An 18,874-nucleotide genomic window follows, 5' to 3' on the forward strand; every position below is an offset into this window, starting at 1 on the left:
TGTCTGTTAATTATCATCACCACTCATACCAGCGGTGGCAAACCTACAGCACGCGTGCTGCTGTGGGCGCTTGCATCACGGAAATCTCAAAAAGCTTCAGTATCACTGCCTTAGGCATCTTGCTAATTCACAGCCATAAGATAAATCGTCATGGAAAATAGTTGCAAGGATTGCAATGGGTACAATTTAACTATCTGCATGTAGATAAATATGCCTCAAACCTCTACTATCTGTTCATCTCTATATACCTACGTATCTAGATACCTACATATCTAGATATCTATATCTATATCTATCTATCTATCTATATATCTGTCTATCTATATCTATCTATCTATGATTTTTTTAAGGTTTTTTTCTCTCTTATTAGGCAGCCACTTTTCTGTTTCTTTGACTAGAGAGAGCAAATTTTGTGAGAGGCTTTCTAAAAATATCCTTTCCCATCAGTGTTTCCGCATGCAAATTCCTTCAGATCAAAATCTGGGATATGAGGCAAAAAAACCCTCGCTGTATCCCACTTGTCACTCCTTGGGTCCCCGGTCCCTGGCTGATCTGATTTCTGCTTATGCCCCTAGGCTGGCTCCCCAGCCCTGGCTCTCTCCTCTTCAGCTTTCAAAGTCTTCTGTTGTTACCATACATGTCGGTGTCTTGGTTACTCTTCTTGTTGCTGAGATAAAACATACAGAGTCCAAAGTTAAAGGGGGAAATGTTTGTCAGGCTCACAGTGTGTGGGGGCTCAGGCCACAACAGCTGGCTCCAAGGAAGGTGGCACATGGCAGAGGGACAGTAGTTCATAGTGACAGAAGAGAGCAAAAGCAACAACAGAGAAAAGGGACAAGCCTCTTTTGGTCCCTTCTATTGTATGCAGGATCCCTGCCTGAGAGAATGGGTACAGCACTCACACCCTTAATTCCAGCACACTTAGTCCCAGTATTGCATTACTAATCAACCACACACTCCAGATTCAGCTACCTCCAAACAAGCCCAGTGACTGCATGAGGTTTTGGGGAGCACATCTAGATACAAACCCGACAGTATACATCACGTCCTGTGCTCTAGTAGTACTTGGCAGGAAAAAGCACGTCTATTCCATCTTTCCAGAAATATAAGTCTTCTAATTAAAGTTAACTTTTCAGATTCCATTCGTCACTTATATTGTGTTTGTTAAAATGGCATCATTATTATGGCACTGCTGAAAGGACTCTTAAGTCTGCAGCTGAAGGATAGCATGTGCTGGAATTACCAGAGTGTGTGTCAGAGAGAGGGAGAAAGAGAGAGATGGGGAGAAAAAGGGGAGAGAGAAAGAGAGAAAGAGAGAGAGAGAGAGAGAGACAGAGACAGAGGGGGAGAGATCATGAAAAATAAGCTCATGCAGTTGATGAGGCTGAGGAGTTCTAAAATCTTCAGGGTGATCTGGTAAACTGAAGACACAAAGCAAGTTGATGACTTAGTATGAAGGGCTGGGAACTGCAAAAGCCAATGGCTGTCGTTACAGCTCTAGGGCTGGCAGACTTGCAACCGAGTAAAATCTCTCCTTCCACTGAGTGTGAAGGAAGGAAAGAGCCAGCGTTCAATTCAAAGGCTACCAGGCAGGAAGAATTCTCTCTTTCTTTCTTTTTTTTTTTTTTTTTTCTCTTTCTTGAGAGACAGTCAGCCTCTTACTCCACTCATGTCTTCAACTGACGAGACTAACACACATTAAAAGTGCAATCTGACTGGACAGTCACCTGGCCTGCTAACGTAAGTATGACTCCTACCTAAAATGCCCTCACAGAAGCACATGAGTAAGGTTCAGCATGTAAATACCCAAGTAGCCTGTGGGCCAGTCAAACTGACACATAAAATTCAACATCACAGTAGAAATACCTAGAAATTCATTAAACATGCATCATCCCACAGTCCTTTATGAGTTACAGTACATCAGTGGCAACATGTTTTACAAAGAATGATGAATCTACAAAAAAGTAAGACTGAAAGGGATACAGATGTTAGAATTCAGTCTTTTTTGACCAATTTCAATTCTCTCAACTCATTTTTTATAAATATGCCTCAAACCTCTACTATCTGTTCATCTCCAGTATCCTCCCTCCACAACAGAACGTGGTGACCGTGTCATGACGCGCACCCCAGGAGGAGAGGAAGAGTGAGACATGTATTTTCTCCCATTTCTTTTCCTATTTTCAACACTTGTGACGAAAACTATTCAAATTTCTGCACTAGCATCAAAACACTTCTCTATGTTTATACCACTTCCAGGCTCTGGGAAATGGAGCTTATTTTGGGGCTCATACAATTGAGAGGTTTTTCTTCTCCACAGCTGAGCTGCAGTGGGTCAGTCACGCAGGAGCGCTCCAGCCCCAGCCACCACTCCTGACCACCATGCTCTGCTCATACCCCACGGGGACTCAGGCACAGACAGCTCCTTTGTCGGAGTCACCCACAGTGATTCAACTAAGCACAAGCTGTACAGAAGTTTCAGGGACACAACCAAGCATGTACCATGCCTACTTCTTTCTCTTTCTTTTCAACACTAAGAGTTGAGCTGAGGACCTCACACTCCTTAGGTAAGCACTCTGTTTGCCTAACGCGAATTATATCTCTAAATCCCTCCACGAGTAATTTTAATAAAACTTTGTAACCTTGAGGTCTAAAATCGTCAGATTTGAAATCCTGAAAGAGTACATGACATCACTTTTTAGAATGGTTTTAAAATTGTGGGTTTCCTGCAGCTGCAGTAGTTGAAGGGGTAGGGACTGACCTAGGAAACCTATTGTCACCACAACCGTGTCTTGAGTTGGAAGAACCCCAAGGATCAGCCAGTGTTGGAGGTTACTCTTTCAACTAACAGAACTATAAATTGTAACAAGACCCTCACATTTTGCTTCTGGTCTTACGTAGTTATATGCTGAGGAAATTGCAATCGACTGGACATTTAAGGGATTTGTGTAAGATATTTTGCACTGTATAATCAATTTTGTAAAAAGCAGAAATAAAAATAGAAAAGTGTATCGTTTTAAAATATGACCTGTTGCTGAAGAGAACAAAATGACCTGCTATAAGAATAAAGCTTAAGGTAAGAAGATGAGAAGTACTGCGGCACCCTCAGAAGCCACGACCCGGCTACTCTCTTCCACTGCACTCGCAGGGGATAAAGCACAAGCCACAGCTGCTCACCTGGGTGCTGAAGTTAACAGACCCCCTCAGCCCCGTCCCGGGGTCTCTGGCCACCTGCAGGCTGACAAGCGAGGCTTTCCTCTGCACCACTGCCAGCCGAGAGCCCACAGCGAAGGAGATGAGGCTCTGAGCCCCGCGGCTCGGGAGGACCTTAACCCGCGCGAATCTGGCACTGTCATTTATCGCGGCTCCGGCAGTGACTTCATAGAGCTCCACGAAGAAATGATGCGTTTCAACCAGAGGCATCTGACAACAGGAAAGGGGAACATATGCAGCTATTAGCACTGTCTTTCTGTATTTGAGATGATTCTAAAATTAAGAAATGGTATCATTTGTGTCTCTCTGTGTGTGTGTGTATAAATCAAATGATAAAAAAATATACATTCTGCATCATTACAGAATTAAATTCTCATGAGATTTATTTTTTGGTCTTAAAAGCTACATTTATCTTAAGTACCTCTAGATCCAAGTCCAGAAATAATCTATGTATATTTAATAAGCAAAAGAATAAATAAAATGTATGCATACCATAGATGACTATAAAGCACTTTAAAAGAATTACAGGATGGACTGGTTCAGTGTTTTCAACATAGGTGGATCTTAAAACAAAAGAATGAGTGAAAATAGCAAGTTTCAAGATGATACACAGGGCATGATGCTGGAAATACGAAGTTCAAATTATCTAGACTTTGCTACATATTGTCAGGAGATATTTTCATAAAGATTAAAAACAGCAGAAAACACCACAAATGACAGCTGCCTTCTCAGGTAAACGCAGGGCAGGGCATAGAGCTGAACAAACACTGTAGGCAAGCAAACAAAAGAAAATTTAAGTCTGTTAAGGTTTCTTTTTATGACACTTAGTTTTAGAACTATGACCAAATACTGGTAGCAGTCAACTGTATAATGTTTCAAGATTTCACAAAATTTAGCATCAAATACATTTAAATTTATTCTACTGGTTGTTTTCTCATGTTCTACTTTTGTTTTCTCAACAATCTGAAATAATGTAGTTTCTAAAGTCTGAGCTCAGATTTCTAATGCATGACGAATCACCTGATTTCAGTGATTCGACCTTAGCCATCTACGCCCCAGACCACCCCCTGGGAGCTGAGCCGGGTGCTCTCAGCTGCACCTGTCTCAACAGAATGCATCATTTTTATCTATCTGCAAAGGTCTTATTCATCATTTGTCTTCTGACCTTTTAATGTTAATTACTATGTCATAAAACAACACAAAAAACTTCAGTACTATCCAAGAACAAGGTAAATTTTAGTAACAAAGTAAACACTTTAATCTCATGTTGCTGTCTGACGAACTGGGTTTAGCATTCTTTGGAACGTATTCTTCACGTTGCTGGTCAGCTGCCAGGAAATATGGAAATATGGACTAACCGTATTGTCTCTACTTTTGAGAAGCCAAACTTGGCAAGTACAAAAAACTAAAGCACCAAGAAAGTAGAAGTAATTATATTTAAGAGCTATTATTCCTTAATGGCCATGTGAGCTTGGATTCACAATAGCTACTTTTAACTTAAGCGTTCAGAATATTATATTCCAGTAGAGATTCTTGTCTTTATTTCGCAGTAAAATATTCCTCTCCATTGTGATGATAATTAGGATGCTACTTACAACTACTTACAGTCAAAAGAATATGTTATACTCTAAGGAAAGAACCATCCAAAATTAGGTGATGCCCCAGGCGCCTACACATAATTAGGCTACAGACTAAAGGTCTCTTCCAGTCACACAAAGACATTCTATAAAAAACACATTCCTGAAGTGCAGGAGGAACTCAGAGCCACAGGTCACATCTGAGCCCAAACTCCTAAAGGGGACAGGAGACCCCACAAGATCCCATCCCAGCTGGCTCCGCTCCTCCTTGGCTCAGGACAACCCAACTAGTAGAAAATGCTATTTCCTGGGCTCAGAACTGCTCAGAAGCAGAAAACCGAAGTAATAAACCATATCTTACATAAATACATCCAAAAATATGTGCAACAAATATTTAAACATATGTAACAGCGAAGTTCGTGTCTGTTAATTATCATCACCACTCATACCAGCGGTGGCAAACCTACAGCACACGTGCTGCTGTGGGCGCTTGCATCACGGAAATCTCAAAAAGCTTCAGTATCACTGCCTTAGGCATCTTGCTAATTCACAGCCATAAGATAAATCGTCATGGAAAATAGTTGCAAGGATTGCAATGGGTACAATTTAACTATCTGCATGTAGAATACATGTTTTCATTACTGAAACTTCAGTTCCTCATTGTCCCGGTGATTCAAAGTGTCACCTGATGAGAACCTCAAGGAAAGTCAGACAGAATACTATGATATGATAGACCAGAAGAAAATCAGTGGGAATGCAAGAACACTGTCTAGCTCTCACATTACTGAGGTATTCAAGCAGAAGCATATTTGCCCAGTATCCACATCATGCACCTCTAGTGCACAGATTTCCATCTTTAAAATAATTTCTGATCAAAGAGATCGATCCCTTGGACAACAGCTCAGTGGATAGCTTAAGTTAGGCAACACTAGTGCAACTCTGAAACACACAGGCGATGCTGTAAACCCAGTCCCCCTCCAGAGAACCTAGTAGTAGTGCTGAAAAGATAAAAGATCATTTTACTGAACTTTCAGGGATCCTGAGATGATTACTTTATAGCATTTAGTATGTAACAAGAAATACTTATTTTTTTTTTATTTTTTTTTTTGGCAGAATAGGGGATTAAACTCAGGCCCTTGTGCTTGCCAGGTAAGTGCCATGCTAAAAGGAGATAAATTCTTAGAGTATAATAAGAGTAACTGTAATGTAAGTGTGTCTCTAAAAGTACTAAATGTTTGTGCCCTGGTACTGCATGCTGTGCTGGTCCTGCCTCAGGTCGCACTGAGCTGGCACCGAGAATGGGTGTGGTAGTGCATGACTGTAATCCCAGCGCTGGGGAGGCTGACAACAGGAGGATCAGTATGCTTCGGAGCTGCACAGTGAGACCCTGCACCAAGTACATAAATTAAAAAAACTAAACTAAATAAAATAAAATGTACTGAATGTTGTATGTACACAAGGTTAACATCAAGACAGTTGGGGCTTCTGTTGTGCACATGTTCATTAAGAGATAATAAACACCTTTCTCTGTGTGTGTATATAGGAAAACATTAATAAAAACAGCTGAAGATAAGTCAATTACTGCTAGAAAAAGCAAGAACTGTTCTAGGAATGGGAATAAACGGTGAGCACCCATGAAACCCAAGTGAAGCAGAAAGAGGGCCAGCAGGTAGCGCACTGTAATGCACATGAGGTGAGACAATCCTGATACAGAGCAGAGGGCTGCATGGACTGTGGCCGCATCTCTCAGGAGACAAGCATCTCGGATGCCCTACTTTGGTTGCCCTACTCCACAGGACAAGAATCAAGTATGACAGACAGGTATGCCCAATAGCCCTAACAGCTAGCTCCAAGGGCAACAGGGAAGTGGTAATGTAAAGCTGGTGCTGCAAAATAAATAAATGAGGGGTGATAAACATGGTATTAAAATTAACCTGAAATGTATAAATTAAAAAGAAAACACACTGGTGCCATATTATGGATTAGATCCAGAATGCTCAAAAGTCTCCCACATTCAGAGGTGGGACCATGGCAGCCCCATATCAGTGGATTGAACCAATGAAGAACTCAGCCCAGGAGCTGTTGGACACAAGTGGTCACCAGCATTGAACCTTTGGAAGGTCACCACCCTGGCGGCCCTTCCCTGCTTTCTGCCTCCTGCCTCCAGGAGGTGAGTGGCTGTCATCAGCCATGCCCCTCCCCACAGCTATGGGCTGAATGTGCAACAAGCACAGCCACAGAGGAGATCCTAGGCAGGTAACATGCGCTTGCCTTTTAGGGCCACTTGGGATAAGAGCCAGATCCCCAAAAGATCAAAGTCATGGCAACTGAGGGCCCATAACCTTGGGGGACCAGAGACAAGTAGGCTTTCTCTTTTGCAACCAGTAAAATTATTAAAATCCCAGGAAGGTATGAAAATATGTATCAATAAATCTCAGAAAAGATGAATATAGCTGTTATAGTCATTCTCAAAAGGTGAAAACATAAAAATATGAGGAAAAAAACCTACGGGACTGTTATTTTAAAAGAGACTTGGGTACAGTTACATGTTTGAGGTAAGTATATCTGCACGTGCTTCTCGGCCAGTTAGTGTGCAACTTGTGCAAAGAATTGCTGCACTCTCAAATTTTCACACTCTGGTGACTAGCTTTTATGTTAAATGGCAAGAAACAGTGTAAGAACCTGAAAGAGTAAATAAAATCTGAAAGGTAGAACAGCTATAGTAAAAGCGAAGGAAACTACTCAAAATGCAGGAACAGTTGGGACGAGGGGAAGGAGAAAAGAAGGAAAGAGAGGGGAAAAACATGTGCGTGTTCACACAGGATAGCTAGGATGACTGGACTACTAATGTCTATTGGCTTTTTGAAGGGATCAGTTGATGCTTAAAATTTTTATTCTGACCAATATGACATGCTTATATCTGGTATTCCGAGCAATTACTTTGAAGACAATAATGTGCCATATAACAGCCACTGTTGAATACCTATTATTATCTTGTTCTCTGAAATTCTGTATCATTGCTAATGGTTTGTCCATTATTTTTTACTCCCTTTATTACTTTTCTTTCTTTCTTTTCTTTTTTGATGTATATTGTACAGGGTCTACAGGGTATCACTACCTAGACTGGACTCAGTGATTCTCTTGTTTTCAGCCTCCCAAGTGCTGGGATTACAGGCACATACCACCATGCCCAGTCTCAATCACCGTCTCAGTGTGCCCCGAGGGTGGGACCAGCATAGCATGCCAGGGATCGAACCTGGTCCTGTGCCTGCTTAAGCAGGCGCTTTAGTCCTTTGAGCTATCTGCTGGGCCCTACTCTCTTTAAAATAAGAAAAAATAGCTAAAAATAAATAAATAAGAAAGAGATGGGCTCATTCACAAGATTCCTAATGGCATACATTCCAAGTCTACATTCTAAGTCTAAAGCCTGTGGTGCAGCCAGTACACTTAGACACTACGGCCCCGTTAACCACAAGCAACTCCACATAGACAGCAGCGAGGCCTCAACACAGCGGCTTCCCAACGACTCTTTCAAGCGAGGCGGTGAGGACTCCACACCCTGCACCATGGACGCGCTCACCTTCTCGGGTCTGAGCTCCAGGCTGATGAAGCACTGTGCCTGGCCCGCTGAACACGTTGTGGTCCCCGAGACAGCCAGCATTTCATCCCGCAGGTTCACTGCTTCCTTCTCAAGTATAACGGCTGATTCGTTCAGGGAGACTCTCCAGTGGACCTGGACATCTTCAAAGGCCCTGGGAAAAGTGAACCCACACGCACACAGATTGTGACACGGAGCGTCAAGCTCAGTGGGTCATCACTGCTGAACCTGCTCTGCCACTGTCGGAGCTGAAAGCAGCCCTTTCTCCCCGTCGTGGACAGGAAGGTTCAGGCTCAGATGCGCTCTCTAATTATGCTCTAAGTGGTAACGAACGCCTGTCTGTGGAAACACTATGCCAGGAATGTGAGAAGCCCTGACTTCAAGAAAACGTTTTTCCTTTGTTTTTTAACACAATTTTCTCTAAAGGAAGAGCATTACTGTGAAAGCACAGTTATTGTAAAAATAGAGCATAAATGATGCTTTATTACTTCCACAGAATATTTATACCCAAAGGAGAATATGTAATGAACAGGCGTGTGCATGTGTGCATACCGAGTCAGCACTCATGATGAGCATTCGAACATGTGTCCATATGGCTAATCTGTAAGTAAAGCTTTGGTACCCAAGTCTTCCTCAGGATATAACGCTTATGTATTTGGAGTCAGCACAGAATAGCACGTGAAGACACTAAACCACAGTGATACATGCATAGCTGCGGTCATAGCAGCAAAATGCATGACAGCAAAATCTCGGAGGCAGCCTATCCGTCCATCAACAGGTGAGCGGTAAGAAATGGCGGCATCCACACACCGTGGAGCAGCCCTGCCAAGAGCGAGACAGTGAGGTGCTCGTAGGTGGATGGAGGCATCTTGTGAGCTCCGCAGCAAAGGAGACACAGAGATACGCAGGCTTCACATACGAAGAACTGAAAATACAAGTAAGTGCAGGGTGGAGGGTGGATAACAAGAAGTAAAATAACCTTTTTTCAAATAAGTAAAATAATGTTTTGCAAATGGGTGGGGAATGAGAGGTGAAGGGAGGGCAAGGGAAAGGGATTTATAAAAGGAACTGGAGGGAAAAAGGATGAAACTAGAACTACAAATGAAGAATGGACCAAGAATTGGGTGGAACAGAGAGAAAGGGGATAAAGGAGAAACAATGACTACAATACATTATGGACATGCGCTGACGCCCCACAGCTGCGGTTACTGCGTACAGCAAACACATGCTACTGAAAAGCCATGGCAGACGCGATGGGGAGTCTTAAAAGGCTGAGCTCTGAGCAGTGCTTTTTCACGTGTGAAGCACTCTGGGCAGCACTGCTCATGATCAAAAGTAAACATGCAAAATGCCAGATCAAGGCCCGGAGCACCTTGGGACCCCACACGCCCCGGCCAGCTGCCACAACCACATGGACCCCAACACAGCACTGCAACTGCCCTCGTGTGTGCACGCACACATGCACGCACGCACACATACACACACGCCCACACACGCATGACGCCTGCCTGCGTGCACCTGTTGGGCTGCCTTGTGACGACGAGGCGCAGCCTTCTCTCCTCAGGTCCTGCCCCCAGCTCCAGCTCCCTCTGGGAGCCCTCGCTGAATCCCACGATGCCGTTGTGCAAGTCACTTCCTGAAAGGCAAGGTGGAGGCTGTTGCCTATGCAGAGTGCGAGACCTGAACGCCCTGCAGCAGTGCCATCCCAGGGAGCACTTGGCAAGCGAGACACTGGCGGGGAGGGTGGGAAGCACAATTTTAAAGGCCTTACCAAAAACAGATTTAAAAGCAGGTACCATGAAGGCAGATAACTGAGCAGAGCAGACTGGAACGAAGCACACATCGATCCCAGCCGCCACACGCATGCACGCATGCACACCCGTCTCTGGTGAGCGCCGTCTTCCCCAGGACAGGGCTGCATGCTGCACACGCGCTCACCTGTGGCCACATGAGGGCAGCCCGCCTCTCCCACCCCGTTCCAGCGTGGCAGCAGCTGTTCACTTACTGCTGTGTCCCCAGCACCAAGAGGAGTGCCGAGGCGTGGCAGGCATTTCAGAAACACTTCATGAGTGAGCTATATGCGACTGATCACCTTCCTGGGACAGGGCTGACCAAAAGGCTGCGCATGGTGAGCTTTCGGTTACTTGCCCCTGAACAGAACAACCTATTCAAGTCCTGAGCCTGTGTGGAGTGAGAAGCTGCCCTGAGCACCACTCGCGGCTATGGGCACCATCGCACTGGAAGAGTCTGTTTACACTGGAACAAACCCCAGGTCCTTACGACGCCGAAACAGCCACTGCACACCCTGGCCATGCCCACGTGCATGCTGGCACCACAGACCTTTCCACGTAAAGCTTCAGCTCTGTGCTAGCTCCCAGGGGCCTAGGTTTGTAAAATGACCCTAGAAGTGATGATGCTAAAGCAATTAACTTTTTAAAAATGAAGCTAGTCATCACCCTAAAGCCTGTTCCTGGGGTTCCATAAGAGAGAACTTCTGAAGATAGAGATGTACGTTAAAGGGAACAGAAAACCATGCAGGTCCCCATAAGGGAGAGCCAGCATCCGGCAGTCCTGGCCTGCTGCCTCCCAGGAGGCTGAAGTCTAAGGAAATGCAGACCGTGTGTCACGGACACACACGATGAGACACCCCTGTCCTGGTGCCGATCCACCACGACCTAGCACCAGGGCCTGTTAGGGGACATCTCTCTGGCAGCAGTTTTCTCCCTGTCCCTTTTGGGGGAGCTTAGTTCTTCTCGTATAGATCACGTACTTCTCACAGCAGAAATTCCACTTGCTTGTTCAGCACGCCTGCACCCAGCAGAGTCCTAATAGAATGAACCCTACCCTTGCCTCCTCTCCAATGCTAAATGAGAGTCAAATTTCTAGCAAGATTATTCTAGGTTTCTAACACACCAGTGTCGAAACCAAACCTATCTCCTCCCTGATTTACTTTAAAAATGTGATATATAAAAAAAAAGTCTAGATACAAAAGTATTTCCAGCTAGGCATGATGACGCACACCTGTAATCCCGGCACTCGGGAGGCTGGGTAGGAGAATCACTGCAGACTTTGGGGCTAGTCTGAACTACAAAGTGAGTTCAAGGCCAGCCTGAGCTGCACAGCCAGACCTTGTCTCAGAAAGAGGAGGAGGAGGAGGAGGGGGAGAGGAAAGGGGAAGGGGAGGGGGGAGGGGGAGGGGGAGAAGGAGGAGGATTCTATGAAAAATAGAGAACAATCATCAACATAATGATCCAGTAAAAACAGGAATATTACTAACAAAAGATCCCAGGATGGGAAAGACAAGGAGAGGAACATCTGCTGGCAGTCAAGGATTGCAGGATAATCTGACTGTGTGGCAGGGACTAGAGGTGGCACTAAAAATGGTACGTGTGGCACTAGGAGGGGTGTGGTGAGGAGCCAATGGTCTCCCAGATGCATGTGCCACCAGTGGGCCCTCTGGGAGGAGCAGGGTAGACCAGCAGCCAGCCAGGTTCTTTCACCGTGTGCAGTGGCCACCAGCCTGGAGCATTCGGCTCACAACTCACAGCTCACAGCTCCCAGGAGGGGAGGCGCCGGAAGCATGTCCATTCCAGGATGTGCCAGCAGCCATTGGAGCTGCCAGCGAGCCCTCAGCCACCTCTCTCATGATCTCCAAGAGCAGCAGGGAGGCCCCAGGAACCACTGGGCCGGGCAGAACTGTGACAAACACTACTCCATGTGCTCACTGTCAGTCCTGGTTGTATTCAAATCATTTTAATAAAATACCTATAGGATAGGATGGGGAGGAGTGTGCTGACTGCCAAACTGACATTAATAATGGTATGGAGATGACATTAAGCCAACGTGAATCAATAGGAATAAATGGCATTAATTCTCATTGGTATAAATTGGTAGGCAACATAAATGGGAGATATTGGATCTGAAAATAAGTTGACTATAAAATTATGGCTGAATTATAAATGAGTGGGTAACATATAATGAAATCTAGAAAGAACCACATTCTATAAGCACCTTTTGATGTCTGTCTCAGCACAGTACTGTGCTTTTTCAGACTGCTGAGACTAGAGTACATTTCAAATGTTCTCACCACAAAACAATGTGAAGAGATGGATACGAGGAGCATCCTGACCAGCTAGAGTCAGTGATTTCACGTCATATTTTAATGGCAACATCATTCTGTGCCCTACAAGTACATTCAAATTGCCAGTTTGTAATAAAAGGATTTTAAAAACCAAGAAATGGCTTTGTTTCTACTCTCATTAATGTTATGACATTTGACAAGCCGATCTATTATACTTAAATATAGTATGACTTCAGAAGTAGATTGAAAATGATCACTGAAAGATTACATAGGACACATGCAAAACCGTTAGAATTAAAATTCAAGCTCTTAATACTTAATAGCAGAATGTCTGTATCAACTATACTGGGTCAAAAATAGACCAAAAAATAAATAGAAGTTTTCATCTATTTCACAACAAATACAAAAAAATTCTTAATGAGATCTTTGACCCAGGATGGATTACTGAAACTGCTCAGTAAATTTAGCACGAGACTTTTAAAATAGGATAGGCAATCATGGTTCAGTGTCTACATTAAGCACTTTCTACTGTAAGAACATAGATTTAAACAGTTTCCCTGGATTGTGAAAAATACAGATTTATAAATTATGATTCATAGGCTGGCTCTGATCTAGCAGATATAAGCACTCCAAGAAATTGTAGTCTGGCTCCTGAGAAAATATACTCCAAAGCTATATTTCCCTGCTTTGGGGAAGAAATGTTTTAATGCAAGACTATGGCTGACTCAAGTAATTCACCCTGTTATGTGGAAGCCAGCTTGGTCCTACCGCAAATGCTGTGATGCCCAAGTACATCCTTTGCCTCCACCCTTCAAAGGTACCTGTAATAATAACCAGGGCAAAGGCTGCGAATCCAGCATCGTCCCTTCCCTCTACGATCTGCGCTCCCCCCTGAGGGTCGGCGAGGAACACATAGAAGAACTCCTGCCCCTCGGGCTCCTCATCGTCCACGATGGGAATCGACACTCTCCGTTCTCTTTCTCCATCTAGGAACGTGAGGGTCAGCATTTGCTCCTCGAAGTCATCCTCCTCCACTGCCCAGCTCAGGTTGGCCATCCTGGTGGCATCCTGAAAGGGCAAAGCATGTGGCTCCCTTTGAGCACACCCTTCTCCAAAGGTTCTAACTGTGATGCTGACATTTCCGGCAAATCCACCTGTCCTTCGGATGAGAATTTCTGCAGTACTGATTGTGCCATTTTTCATCTCCTCTTGCACGTAAACAATGGCAGGTCCAATACTAAATGTTCCGTGGATGGAAACACTGGCTACAGCAGGCCGGTCAGCCAAGGTGGATGTCCCATGGAGGGTGACAAGTTTCTCAGGGGTGGCAGATGTACCAGATGCCTCAGTAACAATGGCAACCATGTCAGTTGCCTGTGGAAGGGCAGTTGTCCTGCCTGTCCCAGGCTGGGTGGTGGTGTGGGTGTCTAGGGGGACGACAGTGCTGTCAGCTGCCACAGCCACACCTGTCGTGGGGACAGAAACATCTGTGCCTGCTGGGTGGTCGTCATCCAATATTGTGATCACTGCAACCCTGAAATCTAGGTTCAGGCGTGGTCGCCAATTGGCATCCAACTTTTCTAGTCCCTTCATTTCCACAGAAGTGAGATTAATGTAAAAAATTTCTTCCATCTCAGGAATCTGATCATTAATAATGGTTATCTCAAAATCAACCTCTGCTTGGAATTTGTGAAAGAACATTTCCCCGCTCTGAATCAGCTCGAAGTCTTCCACGGGCTGGGCGCTTCCTGCAGCTGTCTCATAGGAGACCCTAATAAGATCACCTTGGAACCCGTAGAGCCTCTGCACTCGTAACCTGACCAACCGGGCATCCTCCAACACCGTCACGTTTCTTGAACTAGGGGAGAACTGGAAGATTCCTGTCGGTTCAATTTCAGCAGTGGTGAAACCTGGCCTGAAAAAAATTAAACCATGAGAATTGATTACATAAAAGATTCCTGTTCTATATATTGAAGATGCTGCTCATGACAGGAGCACCTCAGAAATGACACGATCTTTCACGCCATCAAATCCTACTGCTGAGAGCACAAGGTCCGCGCAGAAGCTGTCGCCCAGACAGCAAAGAGCAAGGTGTGGCCGAGGGAGGAGCTGAGCCCCTGCGACCCCGTGATGGAGGAGGTGGCTCTCGGATCAGTACAGGAGGGTGCTTCCTGCTTCCTGATCCAACACGTGGGAATATTTACTCGTGCCAAGAGAAAATTCTTCTTCCAGTGTAAACAACTGACTGTTCTCTCATAAAGTTATATGTAAACCTCAAACTTTATAAATTGGAAGAAACAGCAGTGAAAAAACGTATCCTACAGACTATGTTGTGAATCAGTAATTATATCAGAAGCTACAGTTGGTGGCCAGTCAGCCTAATTCCGATCACAGAGATTTTCCTGCTTAAGCTGTTGTTAATACAGTAAGAATGTACACATAAATGAAGGAGGACGTGGTCGTTCCCATCCCTGTTGTCATGTCGCTGTCACTCAGCACACACGCGATGGTTCAGTGCTCTGACCGTGGCTAGGGGGTCTGGTTTCCAGTGAGGGCCACAACACGCAGCTACGTGGTGAGAGGCACATTATAGGATGTGGAAGTCACGCTCCGCAGCAAGCAGATGAGGTGAGTGGTAGCATCCACCTCAAACGGTGCTGTTGGGAAGAGTGGGGTGTACGCGTGTCTGTGCATTTTGGTGTGATCTAGATATACACAACTTTAAGCAATGGCTTCTTTGGAGTAAGCAAGTTTTGACTTTGCTCTCCGGACAATTACTTTCTAAACATACACGTATAATGGCTAATCTAACGCCCTGCTTGATTCTACCAATGACAACTTTCCCTCATAAGCAGGCACACTGAGATCCTTGAATACACACACTGGTTTTGCCCACATATTTTCCCATTTTTAAAAATAAGTCAAAAAAAGGCCAGAAAGACCGAGCAACCTTCCCCCAGCCATGTGACAAGAGGCACAGCCAGGACTGAACCCACAGCAGGCTTTTCCGTCTGTTCGCTGTGGTTCGGGCTAAGCCCATCTCGGGCATGAAGCGACATCCTGAACTGCAGCAGGCGAGGGCCCAGAGTCCTCGTAGATAAAACAGTGAAATATAATGAAATCAAATTACACTCAAAACAATTGCTGGTTTAAACAAGTCACACTGCTACACCATGTGATGCCTTGTTCTTACTCCTCAAAACTGAGGGAAACGGAGTGTGCTAAGCTCCCCTAAGGACAGAGGAGTTCGCCAGCAGGTATGTGGTGTCCGTGTGACGCAGGCACATGTGTGCTGGGCCAGCAGCAGGAGAAGCCACCTCCCTCGCCCTCTCCACAGTGCCCAGCGCGCTCTGCACCCAAGCTGCCCTTACCGAAGCCGAGCGCCGCCCGGGGCGCTGCTCCGCACGCTGGCCAGGTGGATGACAAAGGCCTCCGTGCGGCCTGCGCTGGGGAGCATCCACAGCGACACCCGCTGCCTCCCCTCACCGTGGGCGAAAGCCAGGCTCCCTGGGAGGGGCATGAGAAGGGAGGAGGGGTCAGCTTGGTCTTAAACACAAATCTGACTCTTAAACGTGTGAGTAATGCTTTGCTTCTCCAAAATTTAATGAAATGTAACACAGTACAGAGAACATTCCCAGAAAACCCAAGGCCACACAAACCCTACTCCCGTTCCCTGTCTACTCTTCCTGTTTCTTTCTTTTTCTTTCTGGGCTCAACTACCCAAGCCAGTAGTGAAGGGGGAAGGATGAGACGAGCGCTGGTTTGTATCTGCCACCAGGCTTGAGCTTGGCGAAATAGATGTATCGTAGTTTTGCTAACTTCAGGCAAGGCACATATAACACGGGAATATGACTAGTTACAACCATTAATCCTAGCCAGTGAGTTTACAGTGTTTGTTATGCTTTTCACTGAGTTTAAACATTTATTTAAAAGCTAATCAAATCTATTTGAAGGTAGAGATCTATTGCTTGAGAACTCCTGTTATTTTAGTTTACTCAAGGATATTTAGGTTCATTATACAACTCAAGATTGGTTTTGTATATAAGCACAGCCTCATATTTAAAGGATGATGTTTCCACATGCAGAATGTAAGTGGTTACTAATACAAAAAAGAGTTTTTCAAAAGCTCTAAGTTATACAAAGCTGTGTCTACCACCCAGAGCAACAGAAAAGGCAAGGGGTGACAGACAGGTGTCACTGCAGAAAGAAGGGCCCAGAAGACAAGTACGACACTTGGTGAGGCAGCTTGAATTTAAAGCACGTGCTGCAAGGAAATTATTTTCAGGGCTCCCAGTGCCAAGGATCCTTTGGCTGTGGTGCCAATCAAGCACCTAAATCCACACTGCACCTGAGGATTCTCCTGTTGGGACAGCAGTCAGCAAGGCTGCATGGTCATCAGGGTCCTGAGTCCTCCCTCCCATCTACTCAAGGACTCCTGCTTTCCCTCAGTTTCTCAGCTGACCGAGACCTAGGAACATTCACACCATCTCCCTGAGAGATGGGGTTCACACTCTGGCTATGTCACTGGGTTTCTGACTACTGGGGATGGCGGTGACCAGCAGGATGTGGTGAGAGAAAGCCAGGAGCCCAGGGCTCTCAGCCACCCCATCATCTGCAGGACAAGGTCAGGCTGGGAAACTCTGCACCTCAGCAGCCCTCAGAAGACTCCTGGCATAGTTAACAAAATAAAAAAACAAGCTATCTGGCTCCCAGAATTCAGAAGAACAGCTAAATGGACTCAGCCATATCTTTTTATTTATTTATTTATTTATTTATTTTATTACTGTGTTGGCCAAACTAGGTTTTTATTACTGCTTTTTAATAAGCTCCTCATGTACTGACCAAGTACATAAGGATCACTCTTTTGAAGTAAGAAATGCAAGAGATTTTTTTTTTTTTTTTTCCTTCAGAAAGCCTCCTCTTGGGCTGGGGAGATAGCTCAGTAGAAAAGCGCTTGCCTAGCAAGTGCATGGTCCTGAGTTCAAACCCCAGTACCTCAAAACAAAACAAACCAAGAAAGTCTCCACTCTATCAAGCAGCATGTGAGGCCCTGAGCACATCCACACGGAAGCACCACATTAGAAACCATCTGGTCGGTGTCCAGAGGGAGGGAGACCAGCATGGTGAACCAGGACACTACGTAACCCACAGGCCCGCGCACGAAAGCCCACTCACCCAGCACAGGGGTCATGTTGCCAATGACCACAGGCTCGGGGATTGCCCAGCCAGGAGCGTAGCCAGTGGTCCAGGCCACCACAAGCACACCAAATGTGCCCCTCCTGGAGACGGTCACCTGGCTCCTGCCACCAGTGATGTCTGTGAGCCTGACAGCCGTGGATTCAAATCCAACCTGAGGAAATACGTGTAGAGGGTTTTTCCTCTCTCCAAAGTGACTTGGTTTCAGAAAGTGGGTTAATGTCAACTTTCCCCTTTTTTATAGAATACGTTTTTGCCTGGTATTTCAATGAAAGAAAAACACGAAATGACATCTGCCATTTGAAAAATTATTCTATTTTATAATTCTATACTCTAGATTTTTCTCTCATTAAAAATAATTCTTAGAATGAACAATATCCAACAAAAGCAAATGTAATTACAGTTAAATGAAAGCAAAAGATTTAAATTGGCATTTTAATACAAATTGTTCATATGAAAGCCTGAGAGAATGTTTTCTTTCCATGTGACTCTCCCTAGGCACACTATTCATCATTGATCATATTTCTCTGTGGCCCCATAATCTTGATCAGAAAATTTGGGGCACAATTGAGTTACATGATATTACAGTCCAGGTTCTCCTATGTCCCGAGTCTTCACTGAGCTAAAAAGGCTAGGGCCAAAATGCTGGTTGTCCTTGCAGCCCTTCTTTTTTTCTAATTTTTGGTCTGCAAACTTAGGTTGTTAACCCTCCAGAGAGAAGCTCATTAACACCCTACAACATATGCATTTGGGTTTAACTTCACTATCTGTCTGAATATGAAACATCTTAGGCATAACATGGAACAGGTATTTTCCATCAAGTATTGATATGTTAAACTTTAAGTTCCTACAGAATATGAAGAAAAAAATTTAAAAATATGAATAAACAATTATATATTTTTACATAGAAATTTAGAAATCTAACCATATACAGCATTGTAGCAGGACAGTCCTGTGACACTTTTTTTTGGTCTCTTTTTTTTCATTTATTACCTTTTTTTTTTTAAACATTTACTTGAGAGACAATATGGCAGTAATTGGTATGTCATGACAAGCAGTACGTATTTAGAAGACCAGAATGGCAGGCACTCCAAGCATGACCCCACCATTACACATTGCTATCCTCAGTGTAGTTGCTTAGTTCACAAGTATCAGCATACATACTTAGGGTGAGAAAGTTGGGTAAGGCAATGATCCTGAGAAACATCAGCA

General features: G+C 44.7%; 1 protein-coding gene across 1 annotated transcript in view; it reads right to left on the reverse strand.

Annotated features, from left to right (window-relative positions):
- Adgrv1 (adhesion G protein-coupled receptor V1) overlaps nt 1–18,874 on the reverse strand; it is a 479,349-nt gene that overhangs the window by 283,794 nt on the left and 176,681 nt on the right. Inside the window, exons 72-77 of the mRNA XM_004644067.2 lie at nt 17,642–17,816; nt 15,838–15,973; nt 13,288–14,381; nt 9,904–10,021; nt 8,368–8,539; nt 3,175–3,420 (exon numbers count right to left, since the gene is read on the reverse strand). Coding sequence (XP_004644124.1) covers nt 3,175–3,420; nt 8,368–8,539; nt 9,904–10,021; nt 13,288–14,381; nt 15,838–15,973; nt 17,642–17,816 — 1,941 coding nt within the window. The remainder of the gene's footprint in view (nt 1–3,174; nt 3,421–8,367; nt 8,540–9,903; nt 10,022–13,287; nt 14,382–15,837; nt 15,974–17,641; nt 17,817–18,874) is intronic.

This window comes from Octodon degus, unplaced genomic scaffold (genome assembly GCF_000260255.1).
Source record: "Octodon degus isolate 3935 unplaced genomic scaffold, OctDeg1.0 scaffold00190, whole genome shotgun sequence".
In the NCBI taxonomy this organism is placed as follows: Eukaryota; Metazoa; Chordata; class Mammalia; order Rodentia; family Octodontidae; genus Octodon; species Octodon degus.